The sequence below is a fragment of the Balaenoptera musculus genome, chromosome 11 (assembly GCF_009873245.2).
Source record: "Balaenoptera musculus isolate JJ_BM4_2016_0621 chromosome 11, mBalMus1.pri.v3, whole genome shotgun sequence".
Lineage (NCBI taxonomy): Eukaryota > Metazoa > Chordata > Mammalia > Artiodactyla > Balaenopteridae > Balaenoptera > Balaenoptera musculus.
Window position 1 is genome coordinate 87,596,397 of NC_045795.1, and position 18,370 is coordinate 87,614,766.

Here is an 18,370-nt window from a genome sequence, read left to right on the forward strand (position 1 = left end):
CCCACTGGTTGGTAAAGTTTTAGAGCCGTCTGGTTACAAAGCCTCACCATTCTTTAGGAAACTATGTACTGGGCTACTTCTTCTACAATACTTCTATTGATTCCCCCAGATTTCCTTAGTCCTGTATAGACACTGACGTAAGGATCGCATCATTTTGTTTTCAATAGTTACAGCATATGTCATTTTCCCTTTTAGTCTGTAAATGTCCTGAGGTTAAGAGCTCTCAGATTCATCTTTAATGCCCTTACTATCCCTAAAACAAAACCTGTCCTCTATTTATCTAAGAAAGACCTATACGTTTTTGAAGTCTAAGAACAACTGGAATCTCCGAAGTGCAACCTTCCATAACCTTCTTGAACTTGTTAATCTCTCCCTACTCTGTATTAAAGTAATTTGTTCAAATTGTTACCTGTAGATTAGCCTGTCTTTCCTGGTAAGCTATGAGTCAATTAAGGGCATGGAAGTATGTCTTTATAACCCCCATATTTAGCGTAAAGACTGGCACAAAGAACCTGCTCATAAAGGATTATTAATTTATATAAAGCATCAAATGTGCTCAGGATCATTGGTTCAATGAAGATCTGTAACAGCTCTGATCCATTAAGTGTTTGATTCTACAATGTCTAGACTAAGCTAATTTGTATATTCTGTATATCTCTTTTCTGCAAAAGACTGGAGACCTCATGAGTCTGTGCCATGTCCCTTTTGTCTCTCCCATAATGCTTAATATTTATGAATATCTGCAAATGATTGATAGCTAGCATCAATACGATTAGATGTGAATTTCAGTTAGAAAGTAAAAGTAGATGATTAAAAGCTCGCTATGTAGGATTCTGGGCAGCTTGGAGAGGGAGTGGGGCATACCTATCGCAGTCTCCTGCTGTTAGAATGCATGGTTCTTTCTCTCATTATGAAGCCGACTCCCTTCGTGAATGCCCCTATGAGGAACTAATTGGTTTTCTGAATTCCAGATTTCCTACCTAAGATGTCAAATGAGTTTGCACCTCATGCAGACAGCTCACAGCAGGGACCAGACTATCTTAGAAACGTTACATGTTACCAGTTTAGAACTGTTCTGGCTGGTTTCCTGGTCATTTAGGGAAACCTGGGAAAACATGTCTTATGTTGTCGTTTTGTTCTCAGGTCAACATCTCCTGGAGAGCTAGTGTGTCTTATTCACACCTTTCACTTTCTCTCTAATGAAATGATGCTGTTGTCTAAATAATCTTCTGTCTTGTCCACCAGCATATTTAAATCAATCTATATTACACAAGTGTTGAATCTGAAAACAAAAATCCACAGGGACATGAAGTAGTGGTTTCCAGCCAAGGGTATATGTGTCTGGTTTTACTGTTTTTATTGCATTTGATCCAGTTGAAATATGTAACTAAACTTTCCCTAAGCATCCCTTGACAATGTCAGTTTCCCATTAAATCGAGCTGGGCCTTAAATGTCTTCCATAGTTCTTTTTCCCTAGGGTCAAAATCTAAGTAGTGGTTAAAGCATGGACTTTGGATGAAAAATATTAGGCTTCAAAATATGGCTCCCCTCTGGCTGGTTGTGTGACCTCATAGAGTTGTTATAAGGATTAAATGACATGAATATGCAAATGACTCTATTAGCACTGTACAAACCTATAGCAATTGCTTTACAGATAGTATTTATTGTTACAATATATCAAATATACATATGCAAAAACTCATAAACTCATATGCTTTTATTAAGTAGCACTTAAAATTCTCAAGAGAATGTATTATCTATTGGCCCCCAAATAAACTTGGTTATGGGACCCAAGCTAATATTTTGTGATTTCTTCTTTGCTGAAATACTTGATGGTATATGCAGATATCAGAGCAGGAGTGGAGAAAAACAATGCTAAGACATGACATAAGAAGAGGGATTTAAAGGAGACAATGACAGTAGGAGAACATGCTGACAGCTTAAAAATCAGCGGCTAAAGCCCATAGTATTTATACCCCAGTCCAGAGGAGGTCTATCAAAACCATTTACTGAAGAACCACTGAACCCAGAGGACAGTATGTGAAAAGTGCCAACTCAGGAAAAAAGTCTATCTTATATGGTAAATCCATATTACACAACTGTTGAATTTGAAAACAAAATCCACAGAGAAAAGAAATGGTGGTTTCCAGCCAAGACAATATATGTACCATGTTTTACTGTTTCCATTAAATATGATTCTGTTGAAATTAGTAAATAGATATTCTCTAAGAATCCTCTGACACTCTCAGTTTCCTATTAAACTCAGCTGATCCTTAAATGCTTCCCAAAATACTTAAGAAAGCAGCTGGTATATGGAAGGCCCTCAGTAACTATCAGTGAGCTACCAAAATTACTTTCCCTCAGGCACTGTGTACCATTCTGGGGACACAAAGTCTATAAAACGATCCCACACATAGTACCTAATTGTTGCGCATACAGACAAAAGGCACAAAAGATAAAGGTCCTTAACACTGTTGTCAGGCTCACGAATCAGTTAAGGAGGGTGGTGACTGGTACCTTATTTAAGAAAGAAAAAAATAACTAGATAGGAAAAAGTTATAATAGGAAAAAGAAAAGCAAGCAATTGGACTACAGCCTCAATTAACCAACTACCTCTAAAATGGTTTTCCCCTGCTGCTTCTCTAAAAGAAAGAATCTAGAAAGCACTGTAAAGTGGCGATTGTTTCCAAGGCATTAAGTACTTTCTTCTCCTTGCCCAGGAGCCATCTCTGCACACACACAATGTATTTCTCTGTCCAAGAAAACGGTTACAGTGCAACACTCATTTTTACCTGTGCAGCCTCCATTCCTCCTTCGGTAACAGAACCTTTAATTTCCTTTCCGGTCACCATCCCCCTGCCCCACAACTCCTCAGTGTATCAATAAAAAGACTGAATGAGGCTTACCAATTGGTATATTCCAACCACCTGGTCAGAGTTGGTCCAGAAAAGGCAGGCCTCCTATTTCAGGTGGGTAAGGCTTACACCTGGGATCCACGTCTGAACCCTGAGGGAGAAGCACGTTCCTTTCTCCGGAGATTGCTAAGCTTGGGAGTCTGGCAGCAATCCTGACGTGGACTAGATATAGGATGGCCCAGAGTGAGGCCAACAGAGAGGAAAGTAGAGATCAGAGAAACCAAGGCCTGGGGGCATCATTTGAACCCTTGTAGTCAGTCTTGACTACAGTCAATTTGCTTAGGACTTTTCAGCTGCAGGAGCCAAAAATCCCTTTTGGAGCTTAAGCCAGTTTTGATTTGAGTTTCTATCACTTGTCACTAAAAGAGTCCAAGCTAAAAGAAGTGGGGCCTGAACAGACACAGAAAGATGCTGCCAGCAGGAGAGAAAGATGGAAAATACAAGTGAGCTTGGCGGGAGGGCAAGTGACCCCTGGCAGGAAAAGAGGCTAGTTAGGAAGCAGTAACAGACAACGGGAGGAGATAAACATGTTATGTGGCATAATATTCGTCTTACTGGACACTGAATTCCTTGCAGAGGAACTCAGGGTCTAGTCAAGACGAAAGGATTTTGAATTGCTGACACCAACGAAACACAATGATAGAAAAAATCCATAATTAAAACATGAATAACAAAGATATTCATAGTCTAGAAAAAAGAAAAATATAATAATGAAATTGAGATCAATTCCTAAAATTTATGCTGTGTAACTATTATTATGCATCAGGAGACATAACTATTTTGATACATAAATTATAATATGTATAATTATATGCCTTATCATTAATATCTATTCTGAAAGGAGATTCAAGCCTAGATGAGTTGGAGGAAAATTTATCTAAAAATCCTGGGTTCAGGCTTCCCTGGTGGCGCAGTGGTTGAGAATCTGCCTGCCAATGCAGGGGACACGGGTTCTGAGCCCTGGTCTGGGAAGATCCCACATGCCACGGAGCAACTAGGCCCGTGAGCCACAACTACTGAGCCTGCGCGTCTGGAGTCTGTGCTCCACAGCAAGAGAGGCCGCGACAGTGAGGCCCGCGCACCGCGATGAAGAGTGGTCCCCGCTCGCCGCAACTAGAGAAAGCCCTCTCACAGAAACGAAGACCCAACACACCCAAAAATAAATAAATAAATAAATAAATTTATTAAAATCCTGGGTTGAGGGAGACATTTTATTAATAAGTTGTCTACTGAACAACCTGGAGCTAAATATAGATTTTTAGGAAACATTCTTAGTGTATGCATTAAAACAAACAATAATTTGAGAAGGCAGTTATTAAAAAATGTGAACTTGGTAATCAAGGTCATAATCAAGATATTAGGAATAAAAAACAAATGTTAAAGAAATGAATATTATCTATTGACTTAAAATCATTACATATAAGTGTTTTTGAGAAGAAAGGAATACAAATTTAGTGGGAAAGTGACAGAAAGCACTGTTAATCATAATCCTCACATATAAAGAAGAAAAATTGATTAGTGTTCACAGTGGGAAATTTTTATCAATAACTTTACCAAATCAAATAACTGAAGTGATGAAATATTCTATTTTATAAAGTAGTGTCCTTTGAGATTTTGAAATTAAAGTTCTGAAGTATAATTTATAAGCAAACAATTTTAAAGAATGATATAATGTACTCTTGAGTAGCATATTCTTTGCTTTATCACAGAAGAATTAGGGGAGACAATTCACAAAAGGAAAAAAAGTAATACTTGTATGTCTTTTGAAAATCAAATCATTTTAAAACTGACAAACAAGAGATTCCTTACCAAACACAGAATAATGAAAAGATGTAAAGTGAAGTAATATATGTTTATAAAAGCTACTTTTTTAAAGCCATAACTCCAAATTGAACAAAAATAAGGGAAAGGGGGAAGAAGAGAGAGAAAAATCCTCTAAAAGAGATCATTACTCTGAAAATTACAGGATTTCAGGTATGACTTTAAAGATATTTTCCAACATCTGCAAAATAGAATCACAGCAGTATAATGGATGAGCATTAAACCAGGACTCAATTAAATAGATGCTCCTCTAGAAGAAGAAATTACAGAATATTTTTAGCATGCTACAGCAGGAGAATACAACAGCCTAAAAATTATGGTACAAGATACACTATAAAATACCATACACATATAATAGTGCCTTATCCTAAATTAAAGGGTTGAGCTCAATTCTAGCCTTTTCACAAGCTATTTGATTTTAACTTTAAATATACCCCCCAAGCAGCTTCTTCCTTCACCAGGCAACAGTTTCTTTCACAGACAAGCCGTAACAGTTCTGTTATAGACAAGAAATTGCTTTTAGAGTTCTTAAGAAGAAGTGATAAAAAAAAAGAAAATTCCCAACAGAGCAGCAATAAAGGCACAGTTCTACAGTGACCAAAGAAGGATAGTAAAACAAAACAACAGGCAGATGACTTCTAAGCAAGAACTCTTCTGAGGTTCAAGGAAATAAAACTGATCTAGCCTGAGAAGCATCCAATCTACTTCTACTGTAATGGCATTGTATTGGAACAGAAGAAAATCCATATGAAAGAATGCCAGTTAATCAAAGGGCCAAATGGGCTGATGATGTTGCCAGCTTAGGGAAATTTCCAAGCCTCTGGGATACTGGACTCTGATAAGACGAATTTAATATATATATGTGTGTGTGTGTGTGTGTGTGTGTATATATGTTTACATATATATATGTATATATATAACTGCATACATATATATATAATTGTTTTCAATTTGAAAGCAATCTGAATCAGCTTCATAAAAAGCTAATCAACATTCTTTCTTTGATCCCTACAATAATATATACAACATGTTTTGTATTTTAAAATATTTGTAGGAAGTTAAAATAAAATGTTATTGCTACTCAAGCAAAATCTTGAGTCTAGAAGTTTTCCATGACGGATAACGGACAGAAAAGGGAAGAGGGCTAAATCCAGCCAAGGCTAATATCAAAGGCGATCTAAATTCTTTTTAAAAGAAATGTAATAAAAACTAAAATGTACATGTAATTAAGAGATCAGAAATCTTTTAGATGCTCACATATGAGATATATTTTTGTCATTATCAGAGTCTAACTTAATGAATTTCATATAATATCCAGCAATTGGCCCATATTGATGGAGATGGCTCCATTCTAATACCAACATGTCTGAGGGAAATGACCTATTTGAATTCACAGGATTAACTGATCAAATTTTTAATGATGGCATTAGCCAAAACCATCTGGATAACACAAAAATCACAGCTGGGGAAAAAGCAAAAAAAAAGAAAAAAGAAAAACACATTAACAATCCACTGGATTTCCATGAATGCTACTATATTTCAACACAGAAAGGGAGGTATCAGAATAACAACCCTGTGGTTATAGCAAACAAGGGCCAATAATCAACATCCACGTGACAGATGAGTCTCTTTCAGACCACAGATTCTGGAGGAGTTTAACAATACTCTCTAAATTGTGAATTATATCATTTTATAGAAACAGAGTTTATAAGCCTGTCATTTAGTTGTTAGTTTCAACAAGTACTCCCTGGAAGGGAGAAAGACAAGGGGGGATTCTAAGGACCATTGTTGAACTTTGATATTTGGAGAATTCTCAATAAAATAGGAGGAAAAAAGATATTCTATCCAAAGCTCTCAGTTGGTTCAAAGTCTTAAAGTTAGAATCTTTGCCTTGAAAGGAAACCTAGGTTCATTCTGTTCAGCTTAGCTTCTAAACTTAGAATCATGCAATGGTAGAAAGGACAGTCTTTTAGGTGCTAAATTCTTCCTTACAAATAAAGCAATTGAAGCCCAGGGAGGTCAAATGACTCGCATTTAGTGTCTGAGCCAGAACTAGAACCAAGATCTTCAACATCTAATCTTGGATTAATTCTACCCTATCACATTGGTGTGATTAGTATAGTATCTATAGATTTCATTTTAACCCTGTGTGATTAGTATAGTATCTATAGTATTTCATTTTAACCCTGTTGGATGACCCGTAGCCTTTTCAGCGTGTTAAATCACACATTTCTACCACTGACCTCAGTGATTTAAAGAGGTGACTCAAAAACTCATCTGACCAACAGAATGTTAGGAAACATTTGCATGAATCTGACAAAGTACTTGCATCTAGAATGTATATAGAATTTTTACAACTTAGTAATAAAAGAAAAATAACCCAATTAGAATATGAGCAAAGGATATAAATAGACCTTTTTCCAAAACAGAGAAATGGCCAATAAATACATAAAAGCATGTTCAAATCATTAGTCAACAGGGAGATGCAAATCAAAACCAGTGAGATACCACTTCATACCTACTAAGACGGTTTTAATCCAAAGGACAAATATAAAAAATGTTGGCTAGCATGGGAAACATTGGAACCTTAAAAAATTGGAAGCTGGTGGGACTGTTAAGTGCTGCAGTAACTTTGTGAAACAGTATATTGTCATATAATGAATATCCTAAGACAGCTGCAGTTATTTTACAAACTAAAATATTTTTTATTCAAAAGGCAAACAGCAAATATATTCCATTTATATTGAAAAGCATAAAACACACAGACTGAGCAGTTACTGAAAAAAAATGCTGGCTTCTATAGAATCCGTTTTAAAATCACAATCTTCCTATGTGACTAGGTTGAAAAGTATTGTGTTTGACAAAAAGTTTTGTTTTGTTTTGCAAATTCATATAGATGAATAGTGTACTGATAAAGTTACAGCCTTTTGTTTGAAATTTAACTGTTGCTGGACCATCAGAGCAAAGCAGCTTTGGACTTCATCAAAGTCATTATGTTCAAAGATGAAATTTATGTCTTTAGCTGCACTATTTAGTTATGAGAAATAGCACTGCCTATAACTCACAGCAAACTAAGCTCCTACTAATTATAACAGAACAATTTTAGCTAATTAGTCTTCAGTAATTTTTCTTTTCAGATACAGCCAGCCACTCTGGGATTCGTCATTAAAATTTCTGCATTTCTTTAACCTTTCTTCAAACTTATTTGTCTAAGTCTCCATGTGCTTTTAAAGATTAAAATCTAAGAAAAGTGAATAATGTTACAACCCCTCTGCTAGTAGAAGAAAGAGTAACCCTTTGCAGGGGCAATATGGTCAATTTCTATCTCATACAAAGATTGCAAAACAGACAGCAGCTAAAAGGGAATTAAAAAGAGGAAAAAGAAACTTCAGGCTTAATAGATGTGCTCTTACATATCTTCTGAGAAGGAGGTAGGATCATTCATAATCCAGCATAGTCCTTTTAATTTCATAGTGTATCTGTTCTCAACATCTAGGTCGGAGGTCAATAATGGTGACACCTGGGCTATATCTTGCCTTCAGACTTGATTGCTGCAGATAGGGTTGACCCATGCAGTGTTTACGTAAAAATTAAATTTAGTCTCTAACACGTAAAACGTCAAGCACTGTATGTAAATAATGGATTCTGAGTTATCCTGAAAAGTGATTAGCTTTGGTAACTGTATGATCAGGCCACCCAAGACGACTGTTCTCTTGCTCTCTGTACATCCCCTGCTTGACCAGTGCCTGCTTCACCTACACCCTACTCACCTGACTGATCTCCCTACATACTTGCCCCAGGCCTCACCTAGTGCTTGTTCTTATCAAAGGGCCGGTGAGGGGCTTGCCCCTCTCCCAGTTTCCCTGGTAACCAATGAGCCAACTAGACCTGAACTCCCCCTATGACTGGCAATCTCCTCTTCCCCCCAGGAGGGAAGACTGCCGCCATGTCCTGCCCACTGTCCACAGCACACAGTGGGGTGTCTCTCCAGGACCTTGCTGCAGACACTTAAGATCCCCCATCCATTAAACCACTGATGTCTCTGGCGCTGACTCCTGGCTCTTTCTTCGGTCTTGAAGCTGGGCAAGCAAAGGGCTTGTAGACCTGCAGGGTGCAACCCAACAGTAACACAGTTCCTGCATTTCTCATTCATTATTTCACTCATTAATACTGAATGAGTGTCTACAAAACCTGGGCAGCTGCATAGTGAGTGCCCCCTATAGGAAAAGCACGCCATCGTCTCTGGTCCATCCCAGACCTCACTACTCCTTATTGCTTACACAAAGCTGGCTTCAGTGATGAACGTTATCTTCCTAAGTAATCAACCTTAATAGAAATATAAAGAAGCACAAAAAATGGTAGGAGACTTCGAGTTCCACAAATTGCTTTGCAATGCTGGCTAAAATATAACAAAAATTTAGTTGAAAGCATAGCACAGCTGAGCAAACAAAGTAAGCTGCAAAGCAGAACAGTTAATTCTAGAGCCTATGCTGTGGCAGCTGGGGCAGTGGAATGAGGGTGTGGGGAACGGCAGATCAGACTCGGCAATCTGGTAGCTTAGGTTGAACTGCCCTTGTGGAAACAGGAGATGTGGAGGTCCTAGGGTTAAGAAACAGACATTTGAAAATGAGCCCTTTTGCACACAGCTGCATGCCTAAAGGGCTGCACTCTTGCTTAAACCCACCCATGGACCTAGGGAGAAGGCTAGGGAGTTAGTCTGTCCATCTTTTTTTCTCCTTGGAGTGAGGTTGTGGTGAGGTGGGAGATTTGGAGGGAGCAGATATTTCAATGAAGAATTCATGATTGGGGGCCTATACCTCACATGATTTGGGGTCTCATATGTATTTAACATATAATCGACGCTCATTATTTGTGGATTTCATATTTGTGAATTCACCTACTCTCTAAAATGTATTTGTAAAGCCATGAATCAATATTTGTGGCACTTTTGTGGTCATTCTCAGATATGCTCAAAATGGTGAAAAATTTGAGTCATCCCCACACGCACGTTTCCAGCTGAGGTTGAATAAAGCAATGCTCTGCCTTCTTGTTTCAGCTCTCGGACTGTAAACAAGATTCATTTTGCTGTATGTCAGTGCCATTTTTTTTTTTTTTTTTGCTTCTTAGTGCTATTTAAATCGGACTCCAAGCACAGTGCTGAAATGCTATCTAATGTGCTCAAGCGCAGAGGCTGTGCTGGGCCTTATGGAGAAAACACATGTTAGATAAGCTTCCTTCAGGCATGAGTTGCAGAGTTCCTGACCATGTGGTTAATGTTAGCGAATCAACAATGTATATTACATAAGATGCCTTTAAACAGAAACATCCATAAAACAAGGTTATGTATTGAATGGTGGACAAAAACCCCACGACCAGAAGTTTACAGGAACCTGCTAACCCTGTATTTCCTAAAAGCGATAGTGCAGTATTTGCTAATTCAGTTTTATTGGTGATCGATAAGAAAAATTGACTCTACACGGGGGCTACACTGAGCCAATATATTAATGTATTACACTTCCCAGGTTGGTTGAATCCCTGGTTCTTGGAGAAAGTCATAAAAGCTGTTGGGCATGGATACTTCTTCAACCAAGGCTAAGAAGAATCTCATGTTGGCATGGGAGGGGGAAATTCTCTTAAAGAACAGATTCACATCAAACATCACAAAAAATGCTAATATGTACTACAAATGAGAGTCAACAGACTAACACATCATAAGTTAACATCAACGATATCCTGAGCTTACAGAACAACATTATGAAAGAATACCTAAATAAACTTTAAACAATTAAACAAAGTAATAAAAATTGGGGTTGGGTGTCAAACCATCAGCAAAAACAGGATGCTCTGAAGAGAGAACAGGAACATATGAAAAAGAACCAGACAGAATGTCTAGACAAGAAAAATGTAACCACTGGAATTAACAACTCAAAGGATAGTTTAATAGTAAATCAGGAGGAGATGAAAGATTAGTGAACCACACGCTAGAACTAAGTAAGTGGAGATAGAAAACATGAAAGACAGGTTAACAGACATGGTGAAATGAGAAATTTCAAAATATATTCAAAAAGGAAAACCAGAAGGAGTAAAGAACAGGCATGGGGATAAACAAAACTGGAAGAGATAACAGCTGTGAAATTTTCAGAGTTCCCATAAGACGTGTATTTCGAGATTCGGGAATCATAGCTTAGAATTGTTTAAATATGATAACAGCTTATCCTTGTACGGCATGCACTGTGGGCCAGGCACTGCTCCAGACGCTTGACATATTGTAGCTCATTTAATGCTCACAGCTGATGAAGTAAATTCTACTGTTACCTTTGATTTACAGATGAAGAGTCGGAAACACAGAGAGGTTCAATATTTGTCCAAAGTCACATGGCTGCTAAGTGGTGGGATTCAAACCCGGGCAGTCTGGCTCCAGTCTCTATGTCTTTAACACTACGTTTTAGAGCAGAATTATATTTGGAAGAATAAGGGCAAATAACACACTCTCTCAGACCAAAGGGGAGAAGAGGAAAAAAACCAAAACAGTACTGACACATCAATGGAAACTCACTAAATGAATTTCTAAAAGATGCAAAAAAAAAAGATCACAGATGCATGAACGAGGGTGCACAAAGGAAATAGGGAACATGTGGATAAATCTAAAAGAAACACTGATTATGTAAAATAACAATAAGTCTTCTAGGGCAAACACACACATCTATACTTTCTCTCTTCCTCTGAGATATTCCCCAAAGCAAGAGGTACTTGCAGTAAAGAGATATTTTTTGAAGGCACAAACTCACAAAGATAGGAAAATAGAAGAGCAAACTGCAATAAAATTTTGGAAACTAGAAAGCAGAAATGATGGTGTTGACTGTCTTGGCATAATGGAGGAAGATGTCTTTTAAACTCACAGTGAGGAAATGAAGAGGAGGAGGTGGTATAAGTCGGAATTTGAAGCAACGGTTAGGTACCCAGATCCCCTGTCCCACCTACATACCCAGGGAGTGCCACTCCACACCAGGAGAGAGGACGCTTATTCTCTAAAGAGGGTAAGACACAGGATGTCTTGACAACAGGTCACTAGGCAGATTTTATAAAGGATATTGTGAGGAAACAGGTGGATTAACTAAATATATACACATTGGATGCTGCAATCTCTTAGGCCTCTTCTCCCACCAGGCTCCCAGAATGCTAGTGGTGGCTTTTGTCACCTACAGGGAAGTCTGGACTCTTTTCTCCTCTGGGGAATATGACCTGCCCCAAAGGGAAGAACTAAAACTACTGATACTAAGGGATCCCCAGTGAGATGAGCCACAGTATAGTTAACCTCATCGTGACAAGTTCCATCAAGTAACTGGAGATTTCTGTTAGGTTATTAGTTTCCCACTCTTTAAGTCTGTGCAAACAACCAAGGATTACCAGATAGCTATGAAAAATTTCTTATATGAAATACAGAAACCATCCAGCATAAAATAGAAATGAAGCTACTTGGAAAAAAGTTTGTCCTAGGGAAGAAAATGTAAAGGAAGCAAAGCATCCTTCATATCTTCATATAGATCTGAAAGGATAAAACTACTAAACTAGAATAAGATACAAGGAGGCAATTTAGAGAACAGAAGGTGTCTTAAGTTGTAAATATGACAGCTGGTATCAAAAACTCAATAGAAGTGTTCAAAACCTGGTTGAAGTAATTCACCAAGAGTCAGAGATAAGAGTCAAAAGAAGAAAATTTGGATAGAAGGTGTGTGGGGGAGTGGTGAGGTAGGAAAAGTAAAGAGAGAAGCAATCCAATCTAGGTGGTCCAAAATGCAAATAATGATGTATGTCAAAAAGAAAATAGAGAAAACCAGGGAGAGGTAATCATAAAAGCTCTCAAAACTAAAGGCCTCATGTTCTCAAACTATAAGGACTCAGAGAGTATCAAGGATGTTAGATAAAATTGGACACATACCAAATCAAGTCACTGTGAAATTTCAGAACACTAGAGACAAAGAAAAAAATCCCACAAGCTTCCGCTAGAGAAAAACAGGTCCTCTATATAAGGAATCAAAATGGCAACAGATCTCTCAACAGCAACACTGGATGCTAAGAAACAAGGAGAAATATCTTCAGGTTTCTGAAGGAAAATGACTTCTAACATCGTATATTTACAAGGCTGAGTCTCTCAATCAAGTGTGCCAGTATAATTTTTAGAACACATGGTCCAGAACAATCATAGCTAGCCTTCATCCTTTCTTGGGACACTTAAGGACATGGTACTCTAAGACAATGAACAGCAAGAACAAGGAAGAGGTGGACATGGAATATAGCTGAAGGGAGATCCCAGAAAGACAGTTTTGCCCCTAATGTGCAGGAAAACCAATCTAAACTGGAGCATCCCAAAACCTGCAAGACAGATTTCTCCAGGAAGGTAAAACTGATAGAATATCCGATGCCTCTCAAAATCTGAGATGACATCCAGAAAACTGGCCAAAATTTTGGTTGACATAAGTATAAGACTATAGAAAATTAAGAAATTAAAAAATAAGGTTACTAATTTGAAGGACAAGAAAATTATGCACGGAAGGAAAAACAATCATAATTACAGTCTGCTACAAAAGTCAGCTCTGAATATCATTTACAAAATCATAGTAATGTAAACACTGAATATTGACCTAATTCAAATTTTGACCCAATAAAATCCTGTAATAACATGCTCTGAATTAATGTATATTCAAATGTTAATCATTTGGCAACTGGATTCTTCGCAGCTCCCTCAGTTTCAAACAGAGACAGGTGAAGTGTTTATTCTTTGTGGAGGTTTGGATGGGGATTGGGTTGGGGAACGGGCTTGTGATCACTTGGGTCTCTATCCAGCCAAAGTACAGTAAGTGGAATATAGTGTGGATTTCTCTATTTTTAACTTTGTGTTTTTGTAAGAGCCATGACTTTAAAAATGGTGTTTTCTTCATAAACCTCATAAAAAAGAAACCTCACATTTCTGTGGTGGCAAGGTGGTGGTATGACAGTGTGACACATCAGTTGCCAGATTTGACAGCCAATAGTAATGCTTAAAACTGAAAAATCAAGAAGCAGCAAATAAGCAAGTTATTTAAAAAACTGAAGTAAATATCAAGAGCCAGTCAAAAAGTTGAAAGTAATTTCCTTTAGGAAAGGAGAAATAAAAACAATATGGGCAGAAGTCTGACATTTTTCTTAAAAACAAACAACAAAAAACCGCCAACTATGTAGAAGTTTGCACATGCTTACATTATTTCAGACATAAAAGAAAAAGTAGAAAATAAAAGGAACAGTACCAATAATATCTCATTCATGATGTTACAAAAATTCAACAACTTACTGGACAGCAACACTATTCTGGAGGAGGGAATTACAGTTTAAAATGCTGCCGAGTCCTCTACTGTTGGAGATATTGATTAAATTTGGACTTTGTTAAATGTGTGTACTAAAATTTCTAGGGCAATTACTATAAGAAAACAAATAGAGTGTATAACTTGTGATGTTACTGAGGGGGAAATAAATTCTCAATGAGTCCAAAGAGAAGAACACAAATATTAACATTTTCATATTAATATATTAATATTTAAACTATAAGGCAAAGTGCTTTATTAGAGATAGCGAGTCACCTCATTTTGACCAAAAATATACCCATTCTAAACTTCTATACATCAATAATTTACTAATTACAAAAAGCAAAATAGAAATACTAGATAAACTGAGAAATCCACCATCATTGTGAGAGAAATTGATAGATTAATTAGATAAAGCATCGTTAATAATATATATATGATTTGAGCAATACAATTACCAACTTTAACCCAAAGAACATAAGGAAGACACGTCTCTGGTCAATGGGTCACTAGGTTAGAAATCAGTAACCAAAGATGACTAGAAAAACTCCATATGTTTGGAAATTTAAAAACACATGTCTGATAACTCATGGATTCAAGAGAAAATCATAATGAAATCATAACATTTATAGAACGGAACCATAATAAACATGCTATATGTCAGAATGCAAATTTAAAGCTATACATATTTAAAATAGACAAAAGAAAGGTAGGAAGGTAATGAGTTACCTATATAACTTAAGGGACTAAAAAAAGAACAATAAAATAATCCAAGAAGCTGGCAAGAACAATAAACATAAGAGTAAAATGAATGAAATATAAAGATTCATAGGTAAGGAATAACAACATCAAGTTCTGACAAGTTTGATACTAAAATAATAGTTAGAATGAAATAGGGAATGTATGTATAGGTAAGGCACAGACAAGAAGGACAGTAAGAGAAAATGCTTTGAAACAACTTCTTGCCAATACATTAGAAAACATAAACAAAATGGACATAATTCCTAGGGAAAAAACACAATTTTTCACAAAGGAGACAATATGGTTAGTCCTATTAACTATTCAAATGATTCAATCAATAGTTAAAATATTTCCTGAATGAAAACTCCAGACCCAGATAGTTTTATTTGTAAGTTCTACTTTTTATTCAAGGAGTATATAATTCCAATATTTCTCAAAATTTTATAGGGAATATAAAATAAGGAGTACTCTCCAGCTCATTTATAGCGATGAATATAACTTTGATACTAAAGCCAAAAAAGGATAGTATGAGAAGAGAAAACAAAAAGAAAAGCTCCTATATTGATATATATGCAAAATGCTAAACAAAATATTGAAAAACAGAAAACATCCAACTATTTAAAAAAAAAAACTTACACAAAAGCCAAGTTGAAACTAAACCAGGACTAGAAGTTTGGTTAATACTAAAAATTGTTCATTGCATTAACAGGTTAAAGGAGAAAAACAGCATGAATATCCCAGTAAAAGTAGGAAAAGTATTTACAACAATAAAGCATTCCTGATTTAAAACAAACAAACAAACAAAAAAAACCTAACTTAGAGAAGAACCTACTTAACTTGATAAACAGTATCTTTAAAATCTATAGTAAACATCATACCAAATGGTGAAATGTTTATCTTATTCACTCTTGAAAATCAAGAGCAAAACAGGGATAGGGATATTCACACTCAAAATATCTATTCAACACTGTACTGGACTAGAGAAAGTGCACTCATATAAAATATATAAAAGGAGCAAGGGTTGATAAGAACACAAAAACTCTCACTGCTTGCAGATAATATTATTCTCCAAACACAAAAGCCCAAAGAAGCCAGACATGATGACCACACACTGCTTTTCAGTTGGTTAAGAATGGCCCCATCCAACAATTGTGCTGGTAAAGCAGACTTCCCATCCTGGAATAAAATAAATCAGTACCTCTACCTCACACGATATACAAAATCAATTCCAGATAATTAAAGACTTAAATGTAAAGAGGAGAATATTAAACTTTTATAAGTACATTTAGGAGAATGTTTTTACCATTTCAGGATAAGGAAGAAAAAATTTTAAACAACTCATGAGAGAACATGAGCTATAAAAAAATCAATACTTTAATATAAAATTAAGAACATCTGTTTATCATTTGACACCATCAAGAAAAAAAAAAAAGCCACTAAAAAGAAGATATGTATATAACTGACAAAGGATTAATCCAGAGTATACAAACAACTCTTAAGTTAAAAAAAAAAAAGACTACCATACAGTGAAAAAGTATCTGAATAACAGAAACATAAATGGTCAACAAATCTATGAAAATGAGCTTAACTTCACTGTAATTATAGAAATGCAAATTAAAACCAAAATTACATTTTAATTTAAAAATAAAAATGCAAATTAAAAAGTAAAATACAATTTTATATTCACCAGATTTGCACAAATTAAAATGCTGAACAATAACAAATGTTGGCAAAGATGTAGATCAACAGATACAAATATAATGTTGGGGGGAAGTTGTAGATGTAGGAATGCTGTCTGATGTCATTACATAAAAGTTTAAGAAATTAAAAAGGTAAAACAACTTTACATGTTGCTTAGAAGCACATACATATTTATTCAAAGGATAAAAAAAAGCACATATAATTCAGAACAGGGGCCACCTCTTCAGAGGGAGCTTAAGAGAGAGAAGATAATGTCATCAGGGTGAGTTATCAGGTAGCTTTAATTGTACTTCGAATCTTTAAACCTTAAGATAAGTGGTGGCTACACAGAGATTCTTTACACTTTTCTCCATACCATTTATACGTCTAATATAATTCATGATTAAAAATGTATTGCACCTCGGTCCAGTCCCAAGATGGCGGCCACCATGAAGAAGGCGGCTACAGAAGATGTCAATGTTACTTTTGAAGATCAACAAAAGGTAAACAAATTTGCACGGAATACAAGTAGAATCACAGAGCTGAAGGAAGAAACAGAAGTAAAAAAGAAACAACTCCAGAATTTAGAAGATGCTTATGAGGATATCGTGCTTGCAGACGACGACTGCTTAATGATACCTTATCAGATTGGCGATGTTTTCATTAGCCATTCTCAAGAAGAAACACAAGAAATGTTAGAAGAAGCAAAGAAAAATTTGCAAGAAGAAACTGATGCCTTAGAATCCAGAGTGGAATCAATTCAGCGGGTGTTAGCAGATTTGAAAGTTCAGTTATATGCAAAATTTGGGAGTAACATAAACCTTGAAGCTGATGAAAGTTAAACATTTTATAATACTTTTTAAATTTGTTTAATAAACTTGAATATTGTTTAAAATGGAAAAAAAATGTATTGCACCTCAAAAATGGTTAAAAGAAAACATTTTAATAAAGAATGACAGGAAATTCAAGAATAAGAGAAGTAAAACTAATTATCAATAAAGCAAAGATATTTGGGGTTTTGAAGGTACTACCCTCACTTTTTGTGGCTGGAATTAAGAATCTGACAAAAACATTTGCAGATATATTAAACAAGCTTCAAAAAGTATACACATGCAACGTAACAGTAAATCATTGAGAAAATGTCTACAATTCAAACATTGCATCATTTTACGTTATCTTCCCCCTCCCTAAATTTTGAGATTGCTCCACAAAGAATCGGTTAAAAGGAATAAAAAATGCCTACAGAAAGTAAGCTTCTTAAACTATAAATGAGCTTTTCACTTTCATTTAATTACAAATACTATTTTTAAGCATCTTGAAAATTAAGATAAAATTTCACTGGATTTTCACCAGTGTTAAAAGTGGTGCACTGGGGATAATGTCATTTACTCATTTCTCCATGAAGCACATTTTAAGTACTTTTCCCATGGCTGACAGAAACAAAGAAGTATTACTAAGCATGCAAACATAGCTATAGTGAACAATTAGAACATTTTTTCAATGACAACACTTTATTATCTACTTACCTGCGGCAAAAACAGTCACGGTTCCCCTGAACTGGAGTCATGAGCATCTAGAAGGATGTATATGTAGTAGTACAAGACTTCTTATTAACCCCTTCTTTCAGTTAATGTATTACATCCCTTCAAGGTTGCCAAGTTAAAGGAATGCTCTCTTATACCTGGTAATTTGTAATCTCTGATGTATTAAATATCCTCCACGTTTTTTGCCACCTTCTTTGGTTTCTTTACCAGAAACCTTTATCTCAAACATATGAATTCAAAAATTCATTTTTTATATTTCCAGCTTAATGTGGCATCAGGCTAAGAATAACCAATATTGCTCTTTGTAAGTGCCAAAAACCACTTGTGAAAA

The 18,370-nt window shown here is 35.9% G+C and overlaps 2 protein-coding genes across 2 annotated transcripts in view; one reads left to right on the top strand and one right to left on the bottom strand.

The window, feature by feature from the left end:
• CNTN3 (contactin 3) overlaps positions 1–18,370 on the bottom strand; it is a 331,266-nt gene that overhangs the window by 179,866 nt on the left and 133,030 nt on the right.
• Positions 16,933–17,345, top strand: LOC118903042 (prefoldin subunit 4-like). The gene has a single exon (XM_036867697.1). The coding sequence runs from the start codon at positions 16,933–16,935 to the stop codon at positions 17,335–17,337; it is 405 nt and encodes a 134-aa protein (XP_036723592.1). The 3' UTR covers positions 17,338–17,345.

What these genes read in the sequence shown, in the direction of transcription:
- LOC118903042 (XM_036867697.1), top strand. Translation starts at nt 16,933, where the DNA reads ATGGCGGCCACCATGAAGAAGGCGGCTACAGAAGATGTCAATGTTACT.